Source organism: Anarhichas minor, unplaced genomic scaffold (assembly GCF_050575085.1).
Source record: "Anarhichas minor isolate MPS153535 unplaced genomic scaffold, ASM5057508v1 ptg000014l, whole genome shotgun sequence".
NCBI classification, from domain to species: domain Eukaryota; kingdom Metazoa; phylum Chordata; class Actinopteri; order Perciformes; family Anarhichadidae; genus Anarhichas; species Anarhichas minor.
This window is the reverse complement of record NW_027466460.1, coordinates 15,307,637-15,322,707: the sequence shown is the minus strand read 5'-3', so window position 1 is coordinate 15,322,707 and position 15,071 is coordinate 15,307,637. Positions and strand designations below refer to the sequence as shown.

At 44.8% G+C, this 15,071-nt stretch overlaps 1 protein-coding gene across 4 annotated transcripts; it reads left to right on the top strand.

The window, feature by feature from the left end:
* The first annotated feature begins 3,339 nt into the window (after positions 1 to 3,339).
* LOC142949916 (uncharacterized) lies at positions 3,340 to 13,404 on the top strand. 4 transcript variants are annotated; one of them, XR_012954105.1, is made up of 3 exons: positions 3,340 to 3,588; positions 5,270 to 5,443; positions 10,593 to 10,721. XR_012954105.1 is itself a non-coding variant. In XM_076091804.1 (3 exons), the coding sequence occupies exons 2-3, from the start codon at positions 5,413 to 5,415 to the stop codon at positions 11,951 to 11,953; spliced, it is 1,383 nt and encodes a 460-aa protein (XP_075947919.1). In that variant the 5' UTR covers positions 3,340 to 3,588; positions 5,270 to 5,412; the 3' UTR covers positions 11,954 to 13,404. The 4 variants fall into 4 exon arrangements, 2 of the variants coding, with proteins under 2 accessions (XP_075947919.1, XP_075947918.1); XM_076091804.1 differs by having other exon boundaries at positions 5,270 to 5,434; positions 10,593 to 13,404; XR_012954104.1 differs by having other exon boundaries at positions 3,343 to 3,588; positions 5,270 to 8,738; positions 10,593 to 10,728.
* Positions 13,405 to 15,071: the final 1,667 nt, after the last annotated feature.

Sequence of the window (15,071 nt, the reverse complement as noted above, 5' to 3'; positions counted from 1 at the left end):
AGCAGGGGCTACCATGCAAGGTGCCACCTGCCTATCAGGACTAACTAACATTCATATAACATTCAGACACTGTCGAGGACACATCGACATGGACTATTGGAGCCAGGTATCGAACCGCCGATCCTCTGATTCGACCTTGCTCTACCACAGTCGCCCCATATACTGCATGAATCAGAATCAGAACCGTTTATTGCCAAGGAAGTTTGCACCTACAAGGAATTTGTCGTGGCGGGTGGTGCGTAACATTTAACAATAAACAATAACATTAAACTATCAACAATCAACACAGTGCACGAAATAGAAACATATTAAAATTTACAGTAAAATATAAAATATAAAATAAAGTGCACAACAAAACATAACAGGACTGTAAAACAAGTGAAGTGTAAGTGAAATGCTAAAAGTGATGAGTGTGTTTAAATAGAGAAACAGGGATGTGCAGGGGAGAGACCAGAAGGAAATGTCCTGTGGATGACAGAGTCAGTGGGGGACCCGGGCTTTGTTAATGAGCCCGACCGCGGACGGGAAGAAACTGTTTGTGTGGTGTGAGGTCTTGGTTCTGATGGACCGCAGCCTCCTGCCAGATGGAAGGGGCACGAACAGATCATGTCCAGGGTGGGAGGGGCCGGCTACAATCTTTCTTGCTCGCTTCAGGGTCCTTGAAGCGAACAAGTCCTGGAGGGACGGCAGATTGCAGCCAATCACCCTCTCGGCAGAGCGAATGATGCGCTGCAGTCTTCCCTTGTCCTTGGCAGTGGCTGCAGCGTACCAGACTGTGATGGAGGAGCAGAGGATGGACTCAATGATGGCAGTGTAGAAGTGCACCATCATTGTCTTTGGCAGGTTGAATTTCCTCAGCTGCCTCAGGAAGTACATCCTCTGCTGGGCCTTCTTTGTGATGGAGCTGATGTTCAGCTCCCACTTGAGGTCCTGGGTTATGGTGGAGCCCAGGAAGCGGAAGGACTCCACCGCGTCGATGGGGGAGTCACACACGGTGATAGGGGCTGGTGGGGCTACGTTCTTCCTGAAATCCACAACCATCTCCACTGTCTTTAGAGCGTTGAGCTCTAGATTGTTCAGACCGCACCAGGTCACCAGATGGTCAGTCTCCCACCTGTAGGCGGACTCATCCCCACCAGAGATAAGTCCAATGAGGGTGGTGTCAACTGCGAACTTCAGGAGCTTGACGGACTGGTGACTGGAGGTGCAGCTGATGGTGTACAAGGAGAAGAGCAGATGGGAAAGAACGCAGCCTTGGGGGGAACCGGTGCTGATGGTCCTGGAGGCTGAGACGTGCTTTCCCAGCTTCACGTGCTGCTTTCTGTCAGACAGGAAGTCTGTGATCCACTTGCAGGTGGAGTCGGGCACCTGCAGCTGGGAGAGCTTGCAGCAGAGACGGGATGATGGTATTGAAAGCAGAGCTGAAGTCCACAAACAGGATCCTGGCGTAGGTTCCTGGGGAGTCCAGATGCTGGAGGATGAAGTGAAGGGCCAAGTTGACTGCGTCATCTACAGATCTGTTGGCTCTGTAGGCGAACTGCAGGGGGTCCAGTCATGAAGTCCTCCAGTCAACCAGAAGAATAACTAATCAGGGAGTTCAGGTTACATTCCTGTAGGTTCCAGTGCATGTAGGGGTGAGTGGGAATGAGAGGGCGGATGAGTTGGCAAAGAGGCATTTAAAGACAGGAAACACAGATATGCACATTAGTGTCAGTAAAGCAGACGTCAAGTGTATTATTTGGGGCAAAGAATCAACCGAATGTGGCAAAAAAGGGGTGCATGAATGCACATTAAAAGGAGTACTGAGCCTGGGTGAGGGAGCACAGGTGAGGGTACTGTTAGCTTTCTGAAGGAACACAGGTTTTGTTTTTCATAGGATATGATGGAAATGCAGGGAAATGGTAAAAGCGTGATTGCCAGAGGCGAGGTATTTATAGGTGTAGAGTAACAGTCTTCAAGTGTGAAAAAGTGTGAAAAATGACTTTTTATGAATTTATTTGACATACTATACTATTATCTTTTTCGATATATTTCATGTATATTTCATGACGTATTATACTTTGACTCTTTATTCACTTTTTCCACATCCTATTATTTTACTTTTTTTGACATAGTTCACGCTGACTTTTTTTTGACATACTATTCTATGACTTTTTATGACTTTATGGACTTATACTATGACTTAAATGTCGATGTTTTCAATGTACTATACTCAGACTTTTTTCGACTTTTCGACATACTAAATCACAATTTTATCAGTTATTTGGACATACAGGTTAATGGTGTATGCATTTAGCTTTTTTGATGTTTGTTGTGTGTGAAATATTGTCAGTCTATTGTCTGATCCACTCTCCGGAGCAGAAGGTGGCGCTAATGCACCAATAAGCTGGATGCAGGTTTTTCCTGCATTCAGTGAATATCAACTTCATTCACTAAATCAAAGAAAATAAAATCTCTTTAATGCGGTATTCATCTTGAGGGGAAAGAAATGCTTGAGGTATTTATTTTCCTTCAAAATTAACTCAATAAAGAGCTCCAGTTAGTCAACATCTAATAACTGATGCAACAGAATCAAATATAAATAAATAAATAAAACAATGAATAAATAATAATTGTGCTTATCTCACTCATTATTTACCATAAGAGCAGTAAATAATCATTTCAGATTAAAATGCTGCTAGTTCAGTGAATTTAACATTTATATAAAGTACAAAACAAGTAAAAAAACACTTGCATCAGCATTAAAGTTACAGTCTTGACCCAAAATAGAGAGTAGATAATGGAATTCTGTCATTAGAGCTCTTTGGCTGCTGTCATACGATTTCATGTGTGCGTCTCGTTCAGATTTGTGTTAGTGAGGTATAAATCTGCTAGTCGGGAGCTACCCAGCATGCATTTCTTCATGATTGTACGTTAACAGTGACCATTTGTAAACATCTACTCTATCAGAGTTGGAGTCTTCTATAAACAATGATTCTAAACTGTTAGGTTTTAATCCAATGAATATAAAATATATATATCTAAAATGAAAAAGAAGTACTGAAGAAAAAACCAGAAGCCAGAGTCAACAACCAATAAACATAAAGTTTAAAATAGAAACAGTACATCAAGTGAGAGTTATTAAAATACATATATAAGGGTGTAAATATGGAAAAGACAAACGGTACGTCAATGTTTAAATAGTTTTTATGCTTCGTTGTAATAGTATATATTTGATCAATTATATCATACAAGTACAACTGTTATGGTCACCACATACTTTTGTATCTACATGTGGAACTAAATGTTCACAAGCTTGTTGGTGCTACTCGGACCTTTTATTAACGCACAACAGTCCGTCTCTGTATATCTTTCGGAGTTTGTCAGGAGGAAACGTGTCTGTGTTCTTGTGAAAATGTCTAAAGTTCAATTTGCTGAGATGTTTACTCAACCAGCGACTAACTGCGGCTGATGAAGAGATATTTGGTGTGTTTGAAAGAACGATAGCAGAGTACGAGGAGGAACTTTCTGCTTTAAAAGAGCAGAACGAGCGACAACGTAAACTCCTGGACGCTGTTTTGAACCCTCAGCTGCGGTTACACAGAGCAGGTTGGTTCACTTTATTTCTTCTGTTCATGCTCCGGCTCATAACGTTTCTATGTAGTTTGGAGTGAGACTCGGTTGATTCAATGAATCTGTTTCTTCTTCTACTGATCTGTTCTCTCAGCTTCTAGATGACAGAAAATATTTACACTTAAAGTAAAGTTTGTTCTCTTTGATAACACCACGTGGGTTTTGCAGCTTGTTGAATTCTAAAATGACTAATATTGTAACGGACAGAGTTACAGTTGTGTTATCGATACGTTAGTTATTGCATTTACTGAGGTAAGTGAAGGCCTCATGCCCTGCAAAGCTGTAAAACCTGTCAATTAGTGATGTGACCTTTCGTGTCGAGGCTTCGAAGCTTGTGTCGAGTAATCGGGAAGATTTTTATGAGGCGCGTATCGAGGCTTGTGTTGATGACGTATGTGGTGACGTTGGAAGCCTCGCGAGCCGGCCGTACCACGTGACTGATTCAGGAAATGGTTCACGGGTCTGGCGTGTGATTCGAAATATAAGGGGCAGCGAAACGCAATGGACCCCCCTCACATTTTGTGTTCTTCGGACTTTATTGCGCGTTTGTTTGCAAACTATTCTCTGTACCCCAGCTTCATCTGTGCCTGTGAAAGGGTGTTTTCTAAAGCAGGCAAAATAATGTAAAAAAGAAACCGCCTGAACCCAGCACTGTGGAAAAGTTATTTTTAAATAAAAATTAATAAAATGTTTTACGTGTTGCATGTTGTCCCTAGTAAGATAAGGAGAATCACAAACCAATGAACATAAGCACATTCGTCCGTGGCTCAATGGGTAGAGAGGGTTGTCCGGTAACCGCAACTTCGGCGGTTCAGGGCTTGGCTGCTACATGTCCTATGCCGAAGTGTCCCTGAGCAAGACACTGAACTCCCCTAACTGCTCCCTCGACGCTTCTCAGCAGCCCACTGCTCCCAATAAGCTAAGGATGGGTTAAATGCAGAAGTCAAATTTCGTATATGACAATAAAATCCTAACTTTTTTTTTTTAACTTCTCACATCACAACCCTCTCCCCAATTTGTTTCCACTTTCCCTTCTGACCCCGCCATTGTATCATAAAGACAGACACCATATTAATAAGTTATGTATTGGCATCACAAACATCATTCATTAATTTATTCAATTCAATGCTTCACACACCAAAGCCATGGTGTCATTATAATCACTCTGCCTGTTTTACATTTATTGTCCACTTGATGGCGGAGTAGAGCAAATGAAGCACCATGAAGCTTCGGCCCATGAGTGAACCAATTGGATGGAATGCTTAATCTCGCCATCACGACTGTCAATCATCCTAGCTACCTATGGGGGTGGGTGGCACACATGAGCGTACCTGAGATTGGCAGAGAGAGTGAGGGGGGATGTTGTTGTTTGTGCTGCTAGCCTGTTGAGAGTTACCGGGAGCAGATGGTTAAGCTTGTGAGAGTGTCACAGCTCTGCCACTATTATTATTATTATTATTATTATTATTATTATTATTATTATAATAATAATAATAATAATAATAATACATTTTATTTATATAGCGCTTTTCATAGTACTCAAAGACACTTTACATTTAAAATCATCATATATAAAAGCAACACACTAAAAACATAAAATACACAATAATGGTCACACATTAAAAGCAGTTTTGATTTGTGATTTGAATATGGATAGGTCAGTGCAGTCTCGGATGTGTTTGGGGAGAGAGTTCCAGAGGGAGGGGGCAGATATGGAGAAGGCTCTGTCGCCCCATGTCCGGTGCCTGGTCCTGAGTGGAAGGGACAGGAGGTTGGCATCAGAGGAGCGGAGCCGACGGGATGGAGTGTGGTGGTGAAGCAGGTCGGTGAGGTAGGAGGGGGCCTGATTGTGGAGGGCTTTATGAGTGAGGAGAAGGATTTTGTATTGGATCCGTTGTGGGACGGGGAGCCAGTGGAGGTTCTGGAGAACAGGGGTGATGTGGTCACGGGTGTGGGTGAGCAGGCGAGCAGCAGAGTTTTGGATGTACTGGAGTTTATTTAGGATTTTGGATGATGTGCCGTGAAGAATGCTGTTGCAGTAGTCGATTCTGGAGGTGATGAAGGCGTGGATCAGAGTTTCAGCAGCAGATGAGGAGAGTGATGGGCGGAGACGGGCTATGCTTTTTTTAAGTGGAAAAAGGCAGTTCTGGTGATTTGTTTGACGTGGTGTTCAAAGGAGAGGTTGCTGTCGAACATGACTCCAAGGTTGCGGATGTGTGGGGAGGGAGACAGAGTGGAGTTGTCGATGGTGAGGCAGAAGTTGTGACCGGTTTTAGTGAGGGATTTATGACCGATGATGATCATGTCAGATTTATCAGTTCAGTTTGAGGACGTTGATTTGCATCCATGATTTAATGTCAGTGAGGCAGCTGGTGAGAGTGGAGTGAGTAACAGTGGTAATGGCTTTTGTGGAGATATAGAGCTGGACATCATCGGCGTAGCAGTGAAAGTGAAGACCATGTTGAAGGATGATGTTACCAAGAGGGAGCAATTAGAGGATGAACAGAAGAGGACCAGGCACCGAACCCTGGGGGACGCTTTGAGACAGAGGAGCATTGGAGGAGGTGCAGTTGTTGATGCTGATGAACTGTTGTCTGTTTGTGAGATATGATTTAATCCAGGAGAGAGCAGTTCCGGTGATATTGAGGGAGGATTCGAGGTGGGAGAGAAGGATGTTGTGGTTGATGGTGTCAAAAGCTGCAGTGAGGTCGAGGAGGATGAGAATGTTGAGGTGACCAGCGTCTGAGGAGAGGAGGAGGTCGTTGGTGACTTTGAGGAGGGCTGTTTCAGTGCTGTGCTCTGAGCGGAAACCGGATTGAAATGGCTCGAACAGGTCGTTGGAGATGAGGTGGGCTTTGAGTTGTGTGGCGAGAATGCGTTCCAGTATTTTTGACAGAAAGGGAAGATTGGAAATGGGACGGAAATTGCTCATGGTGTCAGGGTCAAGTCAAGGGTTTTTGAGGATGGGGGTGACAGCAGCCAGTTTAAGTGTGTCGGGGACTGAACCGGAGCTGAGGGAGGACTTGATGACTGTGATGAGTGGTGAGATGGCTGGGAGACAGTCCTTGACCAGATTAGATGGGATGGGATGCAGGTGGAGCTTCTCATTCCTGTTGTGAAGTTAGGCAGCTCCAATGGGGACACAAGGGAGAACTGAGAAAGGGGCTGAGGGGTGGAGGAGGGGGTGGGGGGGCAGGTGGAGAGATGGAAAAGGCGGGGGAGGTGTTCAGGTTGCTGTAAATGGTGTCAATTTTTGTTTGGAAAAATGAAAGGAAAGAGTTGCATTTGTTCACTGTGAAGGATGTGGAGGTGTTGTCCTTGGGTTTGAGAAGCTTGTTTATTGTGGAGAAGAGAGCCTTTGGGTTAGAGGAGCCAGACTGTATGAGGTGTGAGTAGTAGGTGGACCGGGCTGAGGTGAGAGCGTCTTTGTATTGTTGAAGGTAGTCGGAGAGGGCTTGGAGATGGACTGTTAAACCGGTTTTCTTGCAGAGTCTTTCAAGCTGGCGCTTTCGGGATTTCATCTGGTGGAGTTCGGGAGTGTACCGGGGAGCTGAGTGTGTGAATGAGACAGTTTTGGTTTTAATGGGAGCCAGCTGATCAAGACAGGAGGAGAGTGTGTTATTGTAGTAGTTTACAAGATCGAAGGGATTATCAGACAGCGGGGTAGGGAAGGCAGACATGGTACTGGCAAGAGAGGCTGAAAGAGTTGTGGAGATTTCTGAAGGATATGTTGCGCTTAGCTTTTGGGATGGGGATGGGGATGTCAATATCCATGGTGATAGCCAGATGGTCAGAGATGTTGAGGTTGAGGCTGGAGAGTTGAGGTATTGTGAGACCAGTGGAGCAGACCAGATCCAGGATGTGACCTCTGCTGTGGGTGGGGAAGTTGATATGTTGTGTGAAGTTGAAGCATTGTAGTAGTTACAGGAATTCTGTCATAGATTTACAGTCAGTGTTATCAATGTGGATGTTAAAATCACCTAGGAGGAGAACGGAAGGTGAGATGGCACATAGCTGAGTCAGAAAATCTGAAAAGTCAGAGATAAAGGAGGGATTTGGCTTGGGGGGACGGTAGATTACAGCAGTAACCAAAGGAGTGGGACCAGAGAGTTTGAAGACAAGATGTTCAAAAGAATAAACGGCAGGAATGGGAATGGTGGTTGTTTTAATATCCTTCCTGTAAACAGCAGCAACACCACCTCCCCGCCCCTCAGGACGAGGTTTATCAATGTATGTGAATCCTGTGGGAGTGGTCTGGTTTAGTGAGAATTGGTCCAGGGGTTTATGCCATGTTTCAGTGAGGCAGAAGAAATCAAGGTTACTGTCCGTTATGAATTCATTCAGAATGAGGCTTTTATTGTTGAGTGAGCGAGTGTTGAGCAAAGCCAGTTTCAGGTGACGTTGCTTTGTGATAGGCTGTGAGGACTGAGGAAGGGGACGGAGATTGGACAGATTCATTTGTTGTGGTGACGTAACAAGGAAGTTCGGGTGCGGCAGGACCATAGGGATGGGATGGAGTTTGGGGACGTGAAGTTGTAAGTGAACATTCGGCCAGAACCTCTGTGTGAAGGATGGCCTCGGCGAAGTATTCCATGTTCTTTGAGAATGTCCATGCAGTCCGGATGCAGGTGGTTGTTGAAGTTGTGAAGATCTGACGTGGAGTACTGCGGCGGCATGGTCCGGTTGTAGAGCGCTAGTGATAAGCTAGCATTAGCTGGTGACCAAGAGCCGGCTGTCCGTGAGAGGAGAAGCGATGTGTGACCCAGGAGTATCAACGGGATGATCCACAGCATAACAGCGGCAAGATGCCAACGGTCCGGTGAGGAAGGAGTGGTGGCCTGGAGGGGCTACCAGCCTGTTAGCCGGACGATCCTGCCCGGAGAATGGAGGTCAACCTGGTGCGGCGGTGGCTAGCGGAGAAGACCAACCCGAGCCTGCTAACCGCGCCGGGACGGCAAGATCCCGGCAGGATAAACGGGTGTGCTCGTGCTGGTCGCTCGTGTTGGCAAGCGATGTGGCAGGCAGGGAAGACCGACAGCTCCAGTAGCAGGACAACGATGTAGCGCTGTGGACCAAACCCGGGAGTCCTGGGGCTAGCACGGAGGTAGCTTTGGCAGATGGAGACGGTAGGTTGATCTGGTGTGGCTAATCCAGTGAAGATGTTTGAGTAGATTGGATGGTAGACGGCAATATCTAGCCGCAAACACGCAGCTCAACTTTATCGGCCAGGTTTTTAGCGTTGGGATCCATTTAAACAGCAAAACTTAATACAACTTAACAATCAAGTACGGAGCGGCAGCCAAGAGTTTTGCCAGCATCCGCCAATTATTATCCTGTTTTTTTCCATCTCTCACCTAATCAGTTTATTCAGCGCACCTGCTCACTCCACTGCAGCCACTATTTAAACCCCAGTCACACACACTCACTGCCAGATCATTTTCATGTCTACCCGCCCATTTGGCTCATCTTGTTCCCGGTTTTCCTGCCCTGCCTCATTCTGCTGGATTTTCCCCCTCGTCTCTTGTCTTGTCTGTGGATCCCCCGTTGTGTCCTGTAAGTTTCCTGTGTTGATTTCATTTCATTAAATACCTGCTTCACGCTACTCTGTCTGGCCTGCATTTGAGTCCTCCACCACACCCCGTAACAGAATGTTCTGGCCCGAAATGGACTCAGCAGACCACCGTTTGGAGTGCCGTCTCCCTGAGTGGTATGAACAGTTTGCGGGAACCCGTCTGGCCTTGGGAAGGCCTCGGAGTGTTCAGAACGCGAACCGTGACCTGATGGACTGCCCTGTCAACCCTCGTAGGAGGCAGAGGAAAGGTCAGACTCCCGTTCCCGCTGGGCCGCAGCGAGCCCCTGTCTCCGCCAAGCCGCAGCGGGCTCCGATTCCAGCCGCTGCCGCCTCCGAGCCGCAGTGGGCTTCTGTTCCTGCCGTCTCCGAGCCGCAGCGGGATCCAGTTCCAGCCGCTGCCGTCTCGGAGCCGCAGCGGGCTCCAGTTCCAGTCGCTGCCCCCTCCGAGCCGCAGTCGCTCCCGGACCCGGCCGCTGTCGCCTCCGAGCCGCAGTCGCTCCCGGACCCGGCCGCTGTCGCCTCCGATCCGCAGTCGGACCTGTCAAATATGGGGACATTATGAATATCATAATTTCATTTGAAAAGGGGGTGCAACTTATGGCGGGAACGCCAAACCACTCCCATCCTGACAACGGTCTTGATTATTTCATTGAACTTTAATTTACAGAATTAATACTCGTTACTTACATAGACTATTTTATTCTTCCATATTTTAAATGTGCACTGTCTCAGATGCAGAACGGTACCAAACAGTTAGATATAAATCAGTGAATACAAGCTGATCAATGATAGAATAAATTAAACAATCACACAACATAGATGTTATCATGACACATATAGACATGGTTACTGACAAGTATGAAAATTAAATTATTGATAATCATGAAGTTATTGACATCAATAGGATTATTTAAAATATATCAATAACAGGGACCACCCTGGGTCCAGGGGGGTGGGGGGGTTCAACCTTGACCTCTAGGTTCCTGAGAGCAGTCTCTTGACAAAGTTTATTAGTTCAGATTGTGTCATTGTTGTTGTTGTCACATTTCAGTTTCATCATCTTTACGTGGATGTTCTCTACGGCTGACTACCAAGGTGGAGTGCTATTGGTTCAGAAGCGGAGCGCACCGATGATGTACGTCCACGGTTACGTTGTGGCTGCTTCTGAAGGTTCTATCCACTGTTTCTACGGTGGCAGGTTTACGTACATTAGTCAACTATAACTGCCCACATGATCACATCTCAGCCGGACTTTATGGAGGATGCAGGTTCTTTGAATACTTCTTAAAAATGTTGGTAGTGCCAAACTTTTTTGCCATGTAAACTATTGATGACCTCATTGCTGCTGGTGCGTTGTGTCTTTACATTTTGTGTAACGTCTCTGTGTGTGTTTACTGTTTTCCTGCAGACGTCCAGCAGCTGTTGGTGGTTCAAGAAGAGGTTCCCCCTGTGCAGGAGTGGAGCTCCGGTCTGGACCAGGAGAACCCAGAGCCCCCACACATTGAAGAGGAACAAGAGGACCCAGAGCCCCCACACATTAAAGAGGAACAAGAGGACCCAGAGCCCCCACACATTAAAGAGGAACAAGAGGACCCAGAGCCCCCACACATTAAAGAGGAACAAGAGGACCCAGAGCCCCCACACATTAAAGAGGAACAAGAGGACCCAGAGCCCCCACACATTAAAGAGGAACAAGAGGACCCAGAGCCCCCACACATTCAAGAGGAACAAGAGGACCCAGAGCCCCCACACATTCAAGAGGAACAAGAGGACCCAGAGCCCCTACACATTAAAGAGGAACAGGAGGAACTCTGGACCAGTCAGGAGGGAGAGCAGCTTCAAGATCTGGAGGAGGCTGATGTCAAGTTCTCATTCACTCCTGTGAAGACTGAAGATGATGAAGAGGAAGCTCAGTCCTCACAGCTTCATCAAAGACAAACTGAACAGATGGAAACAGATGCTGATGGAGAGGACTGTGGAGGACCAGAACCAGACAGGAACTCAGGTCCAGATAGACATCCAGAACCAGATACTGATGAGAAGACTGGAGACTCTTCTGACAGTGATGACTGTGATGATTGGAAGAAGACCAGAGAACCTCAGTCAGGTTTGAACTCTTTGAAACCTGATGAAGTCCATGTCAGTGATTCAAGATGTCGTGCTGGTGAGAAACTGTTTACATGCTCTGAGTGTGGGAAAACCACTGGCACAAGTGGAAATCTGAAGAGGCACATGAGAAGCCACACAAGAGAGAAACCTTTCAGCTGCTCAGTTTGTAAGAAATCTTTCAACGATCGTTCACATTTACAGATACACATGATAAACCACACAGGAGAGAAACTTTACAGCTGCTCAGTCTGTCAGAAATCTTTTAACCAGCGTTCACATTTACAGACACACATGAGAATCCACACAGGAGAGAAACCTTACAGCTGCTCAGTTTGCAAGAAATCTTTTAACCGGGGTTCAACTTTACAGATACACATGAGAATCCACACAGGAGAGAAACCTTACAGCTGCAAAGTTTGTAAGAAATCTTTTACCGATTGTTCAACTTTAAAGAGACACATGAGAACCCACACAGGAGAGAAACGTTTCAGCTGCAAAGTTTGTAAGAAATCTTTTAACGATCGTTCACATTTAAAGATACACATGAGAATCCACACAGGAGAGAAACCTTTCAGCTGCTCAGTGTGTGATAAAAGATTTCGGCACAAGTCAGCTCTGAAGCCACACATAATTACTCATACAAGAGAGAACCGGCTTTAGTGGTTCTGTTCGTATACAAAAGGTAAATCTGACACACCACATGGCACATAACGCAGGGGAAGAAATATGGTGCTTTTTAAAAATCTTTATTCAAAAGCATGTTTTAATTTGAGAGTATTGCTTATTGATTCCACGTTAAGATTTTGAATTGTTTCCCTCAAATCCCTGTCCTCGCACACAATTAGCCCCCGCTTGCGATTAGTGACACAATTAACCTTGATTGCTCTGAGAGATCCATGCTTTGTTTAAGGTGACGCCTCCTCACGTTGGCAGGGAGCTTAGTACTGTCTTTAGTTTGATCCAGTAGACTAATTGAGTTTTTATTTTCTAGTTAGTGTTGGTTTTCTAGAGGGGTCCGGGGCACGCTCACCTGGAAGAAAATGTTGTTGTGAACTGTTGCACCCTTGTTGCCATATTGAGAGCCATGCGGAGGCAATCCTTCAATCATACATTTGTTCTGAGTTTGTAATTCAGCACAAAACAAAAGTTTTAAGAGACATGAGAACCCACACAGGATAAAAGATTTATGCGCAATGCGGCTCTAAAGGTACAAATGAAAACTCACACAGGAAAGAATCCCCTTCAGCCCTTTTACCCAATCACCCCTCTGCATATCCCTCTAAACGGTGGGCCCATAGGGCGGCGGCTCAATGTAGATTTTTCGGGTTGTTCCTGGTCGAACCATATGTCTCATGTCCCGGAAACCAGACCCTCACCAGCAAGCTCCACTCCCAAGTCTGGTTACAGAAAGTGGCCCCGGTTTCCCTTTTTTCGGCCCAGCTGCCACAACTCTTTTCAGATGGTCAGTGAATTCTTGGTCTGAGGTCACAGGTCACACACACGGCCCTAAACCACGTTACGGTGATTTATTGGAAGGGTGTAACATTCAAGACACGTTGCTTTCTGTTAATATTATAACGTTACCCAGCTTCATAGTGTTGTTTTTACCGTGAAAGTTTTGCTGATGTAAATATCTTCTTATATTAAGTTATTTTGCATGTTTAGATCCAGAATTGCAGAAAAATACCAGAAAGCAATTCATGAGTTTATGCATTGACTTCTGCAAGTGTGTGTTTTCCTTTGTGTAATGTTATAGTTTCTGTTGTCTCTGTTTAGTCACCCAGTCCTACGCACCTTTTCACTTTACCCACCAGGTGTCCCTGTTTCTCCTCTTGTATATATTGTTTTTAATGGTTTTGAGGAAATGTGTTGTTATGATTTAGGTTCGATGTTTCCTGATAATATAATATCCCTTTTCTAGTGATGTGCATCCTGAGCTTAGTAGATACTGTAATATCAAAAGAATGTATCTAAATGTAAAAAAACAAGAATGAAATCACACATTGTCATTTTACTTATTGCTGAGGGAGCAGAGGAGCAGAAAAAGATCAGAAGGCAGTTAATGGGTTGAATTTTGTCTTCTGCAGAAGTAAATAAATGTCTGAAAACAATCAATTGAGTTTTCTTCTTTCCATGTCCAACCCACACCTATTACATAAGGAAAAGATGGAAGGTAACTTAAGATGGGAATCATTTCTAGAGGCTTTTATTTTGTAGGTTACCCACCAAGTTGAAGCAGAACCTGCCCTGCAGGTAGAAATGGGAAACACACTGCTGGATTTAAGGAGAAAGCAACTGATGGCAAACTACTGGGCTAATTTACAGGGACACAATGATTCTCACCCTGCAAAAGGAGCGTTTCAGGTGGTCTGGGAGAGTGGGAGGAGTCAGAGGGATCACTTTGGTCGGGTAGGCAATGACATCGCAAGAGAATCTGAAGTGTTTGATCGGAGGATAAGCCCCTCAGTAGTTTACCTGGTGGTGGCTCCATGGACACTTGTGTGGCCTGACATAGACTGGTATTTGTTTGAGGTTGAAAAGGAAAGAAAAAGATGAAGTTGATTTGGTAAGTGCATTTGAATATTATGTCATGTAAGTGTATCGTGATTTTTACACATATTTACACGGATGGTCCTAAGAAACCTGAGACAGGAGAGACAGGATATGGGGCGGCAACACCAGCTAAAGGAAGAGGAATCAACAGAAGAACATCTCATCATTTTGGGGTTTACACAGTGGAGATAATGTCAGTGCTGGTTTTACTATGATGGGGGGAAATAACTAGACAGGAAAAGGTGTTGATTTGCTCCGACTCATCTTCAGCCCTATAGCAAGTTTAAGGTCTTTTCATTCAAACAGTCGTCAAGATAAATGATGAATGGACTGTACTTGTGTCGAGCTTTTCTAGTCTTCCGACCACTCAAAGCACTTTAACACTACATGTCATCATTCACACATTCACACACTGATAGCAGGGGCTACCATGCAAGGTGCCACTTGCCCATCAGGACTAACTAACATTCATACAACATTCAGACACTGTAGGCATTGAAGACACATCAGGAAACACAGATCTGCACATTAGTGTCAGTAAAGCAGACGTCAAGTGTTGATTTGGGGAAAACAATCAACCGAATGTGGCAAAAAAGGAATCATGAATGCTCATTAAAAGGAGTACTGAGCCTGGGTGAGGGAGCACAGGTGAGGGTACTGTTAGCTTTCTGAAGGAACACAGGTTTTGTTTTTCATAGGATATGATGGAAATGCAGGGAAATGGTAAAAGGGTGATTGCCACACTGTGAAAATACTCCACTACAATTTAAAGTCCTCCATTCAAACCTTAAGTAAAAGTATGTATCAGCAAAAATGAACTTAAAGTCGTAAAAGTATTCATTGTGCAGTGAAATGATCCTCGTCGGTGCATGTTTTTAACTAGATTAATCTACATCAATGCATCATATTCTATAAAATCATGTTTGTAACGTCTCTGTCCTGTGAGAACCTCGTATCTCCAGAAAAGAACAAACCTGTTTTCAGCTTTGTGACGATGTATTTTCCAGCTGATCCAAGAGTATTTTTAAAGAGTTTATTAATCTGAAGAAGTAGGAGGATTTCATCAACACAGAAAGGAACATTTCATCCTTCAGTTTATCACAAACATTCAACATCAACACATCTGGAGATACCAGGTTTAAACTGGACAGGAAGAAGATGAAGAACCGTAACTAAAGCTGTCAGACAAATGTCGTAAAAAGTACAATATTTACCTCTGAGATGT

Bases quoted from the DNA above. Each gene is read 5' to 3' on its own strand.
- LOC142949916 (XM_076091803.1), top strand. From the start codon at position 10,416: ATGATCACATCTCAGCCGGACTTTATGGAGGATGCAG. The intron at 10,453-10,592 runs GTTCTTTGAATA...GTTTTCCTGCAG, and splicing joins GGACTTTATGGAGGATGCAG to ACGTCCAGCAGCTGTTGGTG.